The 6,000-nt window shown below is 34.1% G+C and overlaps 1 protein-coding gene across 1 annotated transcript in view; it reads left to right on the top strand.

Annotated features, from left to right (window-relative positions):
- The window catches only part of ABI3BP (ABI family member 3 binding protein), a 273,089-nt gene that overhangs the window by 135,207 nt on the left and 131,882 nt on the right, over positions 1–6,000 (top strand). The window contains exons 9-10 of the mRNA XM_049628087.1: positions 357–449; positions 5,767–5,844. Of these exons, the coding sequence (XP_049484044.1) occupies positions 357–449; positions 5,767–5,844 (171 nt within the window). The remainder of the gene's footprint in view (positions 1–356; positions 450–5,766; positions 5,845–6,000) is intronic.

Genomic DNA, 6,000 nt, shown 5'->3' with positions numbered 1-6,000 from the left:
GAGGGTTGATGGGGGGGTGGGAGGGAGGGCAGGGTGGGTGATGGGTATTGAGGAGGGCACCTTTTGGGATGAGCACTGGGTGTTGTATGGAAACCAATTTGACAGTAAATTTCATATATTAAAAAATAAAAAATAAAAAAATAAAAAAAATAAAAAAAAATTTTTAAAAGAGAGAAAAAAAAATAAAAAAAAAACTATTTAAAAGGTACTGTCATATTTTTTTCTGACATTTTAGGTTTGGTTTAAAAGTGATTAAGCCATATAATTGCTAAATTTTGTAGTTTTTGTTAAATGACGAGCTTTACTTTATGTCTTGATGCATTTTTTTCCTCTTACTTTATTCTATTTTCTTGCAGTCCACCTTATTATTCCAGGTCTCAATGAAACCACCGTAAAGCTTCCTACATCCATAATGCTTGAGATTTCAGATGCAATCAAGGCACAGTTAGGTAAGCAGCAGTGTTGTATATGTGAACTTTGCAGTGACTGACTACTAGTACTGATAATCCTAGGATATCCAAGGAATACAGCAAATGAGCTATGTGGGCATCTTAAAGTAAAAAGTAAGGAAAAGGCATGTGCACCATTGATGGGAATGTTAAATGGTGCAGCTGCTGTGGAACATAGTATGACCATTTCTCAAAAAGTTAAGCATAGAATTACCACATGATCCAGCAATTCCACTTCTGGGTATATAACCAAAAGAATTGGAAAAAAGGTTATCAAGGGGGTATTTGGACATCTACGTTCATACCAGCATTATTCACAATAGCTAAAACATGGAAGCAACCCATGTGTCCATCAACAAATGAATGGATATGCACAGTGATGTTTATAGCACCGTTATCTACAATAGCCAAGTTATGGAAACAGTCCAAGTGTCCATCGACCGGTGAATGGATAAAGAAGGTGTAATGATACAGAATTTCACTATTTAAGATGGAAAAAGTTCTGGAGATGGATGGTGGTGATGGTTGCACACATTGTGAATGTATTTGATATTACTGAAGTATACACTTAAAATGGTTGATATACTGCATCTTATGTATATTTTACCACGAGAAAAAAATTTGGAAAAAATATAGTAAGGGACAGAGAGATTAGAGTGTTGCAAGTATTTATGCAAATCACTTTTGTAGGTAAATAGTTATTATAAATTATATGAAATGTATTTATATTTAAAGTGAACATTTATCAAATTATCCAAAATACATTTATTTAGGTAAAATTTTCAAATAGAGTGATTGTTAAAAAATTATTGTACTATACCGTCAAGGGGCCATGAGATGTTTTCAGTGAGAACTGCTGTAGGGGTCAGGTATGTTATAATTATTATTTACTTGAGATCGATACTGCCTCCTACTTCTATAAATAACTTGATATAATTTCAGTGTTTTAAAAACATGAAAAATAACACTTTGGAGGGGGAGAAAACAGCAAAACCCTTTAAAAGGAGCCCAGGAAATAATTAATTGTGGTGTTCAGTGGAGTAAATTAGTTGCTGCATTTTAGAATCAAATTAGTCAGGATTGTCTCTATAGCACAGTATCTCAAATGTGATGGAGCATCAGAAGTCCCGAAGGGCTTGTGAACACAGACTGCTGGACCCACCATCAGAGTTACTGTTTCAGTAGCTAGGGGGTAGGACCTGAGAGTTTGCCTTTCTAACTAGCACCCAGGAGATACTGAAGCCACTTGTTCGGGAACCACACTTTGAGAACCATCCCTCTACGGTCTCCAGAGAATGACTTGGGCTATTGGTAAATATGGAAGGAGAGGGCATGATGTAGTAGAAATTGAACAAAACTAAAAAAGGTGAATATTTTCTCTGAATTATGCACTAGCAAAGAAGTTTAGCACTTACTATATAGGTAAGTTACACAGGTCCTGCCCACGACAGGACCTCAGACTTAATTTCTCCTGACCTTTGCTTGTTTGATGCTAGGCAATCAGATTGGAACAGTTTTAAAAAGTGAACTCTTAAATTCTCCTGTTAATTTGAGAATTGACTGAAAGAAGGGAAAACAAAGCCTTAAGTAAGTAGTAGAGCACTTAACTGGTAGACTGAACAGTCCCACAAATTTTAGAAAAGTTTTCAGAACTTACATATCACCATTGTATTAAGATGTGAAAATATTTTCCAATCTTTGTGATTTTGTGCATCCTTATATTTTTATTATGACATATTCATACCTTTTGGTCCTAGAGTGAGTTACCTCCAAGAATGTAGACAAGTGACTTTAGACAAAATTTCCTTAATTTGTTCCTCAGACTCGATCACTTCTCTTTTAGCTGTCAAACTCTGTGACTAAACTCTGCATCATCTAAATGCCATGTTAAGAGCCAGGAACCTTCCAAATTGAATTTCCGCAGTGAACCTATATTTGGAATCCAGTGTTCAGTACTCTTAAACTTACCTGTTCTTGGCCTGGAGCCTATATGCCTTGTCCTGGTCCTGTTTGGGAGTCTTGTTGGGGAGGAGTTAAAAAAGGAACTGGCCAATCTCTTACTGATGTGGTTCCTAATCCATCCAGCAAAACCACAAAACACAGAATTTGTGAAGGAGGCTGAAAATGAGCAGTTTTTTCCCCAGAACACTGCTGTCCATTTTGAAGTAGATGATGTTTTTTGTTCCTTAGTCTTGTGTGATCTTTCCTAAATTTTTTGGTTTTTGTGAATTTCTACATGCTGCCTTAATACCAATTCAGTCTTTTTGTTTTCTTTAGAGAATTACACAGTGGATATGTTTTGTTTTGTTTCTGCTTTTATTTTTCTGATATGATCTACTAAATCTTCAGGATTAAGTGTGATTTAAATAAAGAAAAATTGTATGCAAACAGTAAATATAATTTTTGACTTTTCTGGCAAAACACCAGCTTAAATTGAATACATGACAAGTTTCTTGTGCATTGAAAAGTTTGGCAGCTAGTATATTTGAAAATGTCCACTAAATCCATCAAATGTACCGTCTTAAAAGACTACATTTAAAAATTACATTTTAAGGTTACCGCATTTAATGAGAAGAGATATTGCTTAAATAGTGCTTTATACTACCAAGGGAGAAATAAAGTTGCCTGAAGTTATTTAACACCGCAGTTCAGAAATGTACTATTTTCTTGAGGGGGTAAATCCTAAAAATAATATCCTCATTCCAACAGGGCCCATCATGGGACATCAAGAAATTAATAGCTTTTGTTCTAAGAACACATGGTGTGAGTAATGAAAGAAATAAACAAGAAAGCTAGTATTACACACACCCCTCCCAGGGGCATATAAAGGGTTTGCCAAAGCCAAGACTTACCCTGCCAAAAATGAAAGGAAACAACTGTGTTGAAAAAAGGTAGAGAAGAATCAGAGAGGAAAGGGAATTTCCTGGGTTTCAGGCCATGTTCTTGTGGCATTTTACTGTGTTCTTGCCAAGACTATGGTTGTACATAATGTAGGTGAATGCCCATGGCTTGATAAGAGACATAAAGGCTCTTTCATTCAAAAATCTCTATCTACCAATTTCTCTGATGTCTGAAATGGCATTTTTAGAAACATACTATGCCTTTATAAGGTATTAGTGATGTGAGAAGAATACAAATGTCTCTTGAGGGTAGTTTACCTTTTTTTTTTTCCCCACTAACAGCCTAATTTTAGGTTAATGTGATTGCCAGCTGAGGGCATGTTTTTAATACAGGGAGCTAAAGCAAGGTAATCCAGAGCATTGTTTGAAATAAGATCTATAGGTTAAAATAAATAGATAAATAGTCCTAGTCAGCCAAGGAAACCACCATAGGCTATTACCCAGGAAGGAGGAAGGCTACCACCATAGGAAGGAAACCACCATAGGGTATTACCCAGGAAGGATTCGCAAAGGTGTCTTAAAGGAGAAGAGGACACTGAAAAGAAAAAAAAAAAAAAAAAAAAAAAAAAAAAAAGGATTAAAAACCCTTTATCTCACATAAAAAACAAAAAACAAAAAACAAAAAAAAAAACCTTACATGGTAAACCTTGAAAGTAACAGGTTTCATAAAAAACAGAGTTCATAAAAATCTGGAATCTGAATGTTTTTTCCTGTGCTAACAATCACAGTGGTTCAAAACAAAAGCTGTCACAGCAACAGAAGAAAATGTTAAGTTCAGAAATTTTAAAAATGGAGTTTATTATAAATTTCTACTGGATCTGCTTTTTAAATTATTTCATAGAGTCCCTCTCTTTATGCCCTGCTAAATTAACTTGAACAATGGTATTTAACATTTCTTTTGTACAGAAATGCTGTGCAACTTTATGTGTACATGAATCCAAAACACACACTTGATTGTTAGATGTGGCAAATATGGAAGCACTTGTGATCTCTATTTTTAGCACTTTAAATCATTCCTGAAAACAATCAGCTGTCTGTAAAAATTTGTTGTAGACCTCCATAATACAGATTGAAACTGATTTGTTTCTATTATCATTGTGAAAGGGATGACTTTACAATTGTCTTGAAGTCCTTCAGAATAAATAATTTGTTGCCCATGTTAACTGTTAAGAAAATGGTCTTTACAACAGTGATGTGAACTACAGAAGGAAGTTTTTAAAACTTTGATCCTCAAAGAACTTTGAGAGAATCATTTAGATCAATAGTTCTCAGCAGAGGGCACCTTTGTCCCCAAGGAGATAAGTGGCAATATCTGGAGACGTTTTTGTTTTTCACAATTGTGGAAATGCTAATGAAATCCGGTGGGTAAAGACCAGAGATGCTGCCAGACATTCTATACCACACAGTAACCACCCCCTGCCCCACTTCCACCACCGCGAACCAACAAAAAATTATCCAGCCCAAAATGTCACTAAAGCCAAAGTTGAGAAACCCAAGAAGTTCTGTATAGTCTTAGGACTCTAAAAAAAATTGAAAAATTAAAAAAAAAAAAAAGAAAAAAATTCCATCTGATTATAATCATTCCAAGGTTACATGATTAGGGTATCTCAAGGATGAATTAATTAATTCATGCCACTAGACTTTCAAAATACTACAAATAAGTCATTGATTCAGGGTGCTACATAGCTGAATCAAGTTAATCCTAAATGTATTTTTAAAATAAGAAATATCTTAATCATTGGGAATCCCTGGTGTAAGAATGTATTTTCTTTAAAAAAGAATACTTAAATTTTAGAAGAAAGTTTCCATAGTTTTCTGAAGAGGTTAAAAACATGAGGGAAAAATTATTTTATTGTTGATGCTAAGCTCCCACAGAGACCAAAAGATCAGTGTTAATATGTGGCTCAAATAAATAGCTGTTATTTTTTGCCACAAATATTATTAAATATCTTAGTTTCCTATGTGTTTTATTTGTTTTTCTCAAATTTTGGTGTCATAACCTATTGTTTTATTACTATGTATAATAGAAGAAAATTTCTATGTATTCTTTTTTTTTTAAATTAGGAGTACTTGCATATAAAATTCTAGGGAGTATTTGCAATACAACCTATGCTTTCCAGAAACTCCTATTTATGAATCAGTATGACTTGAGAATTATCTCAAGTATTGGATTGTTATTTTTTTCTTCATTCCAATGCCAATTTAAATCTTAAAGAATTACCTAGAGTTAAGGAGATGGAATTCTGAAAAATTCCTGGTTGAAATGCCCAATAACTTTGTTGACTGCCTGGGGGGAAGAATTAAGAGCAAAATAGATTTCTTGAAATAATAGGTTACTTGATTATGTTTTCATGAATTATATTTGGACACTGTGTTATGAGGAAGTGAGGTGAATTGTTTGTTCTCTGACTTTATAGCTAAGAATGAAACGTTGGCATTACCTGCTGAATCTAAAACACCAGAAGTAGAAAAAATCCCAGCACGGCCCATAACAGGTAATGCGGTCCCTATGTTGTTAATTTTGAAAGAATAAATATTTTTTGAAATGATAAATGATTGACAAGTTTACACCTTTTTTCAGTGAGGGGCCATTAGGAAATTAATCTTCATCATAAGCACAAACAAAGAGATTGTAGGTCCTTAATTTAACA

This window comes from Panthera uncia, chromosome C2, assembly GCF_023721935.1.
Source record: "Panthera uncia isolate 11264 chromosome C2, Puncia_PCG_1.0, whole genome shotgun sequence".
In the NCBI taxonomy this organism is placed as follows: domain Eukaryota; kingdom Metazoa; phylum Chordata; class Mammalia; order Carnivora; family Felidae; genus Panthera; species Panthera uncia.
Note: the sequence above shows the minus strand (reverse complement) of the source record. Positions and strands in the feature narration are given on the sequence as shown.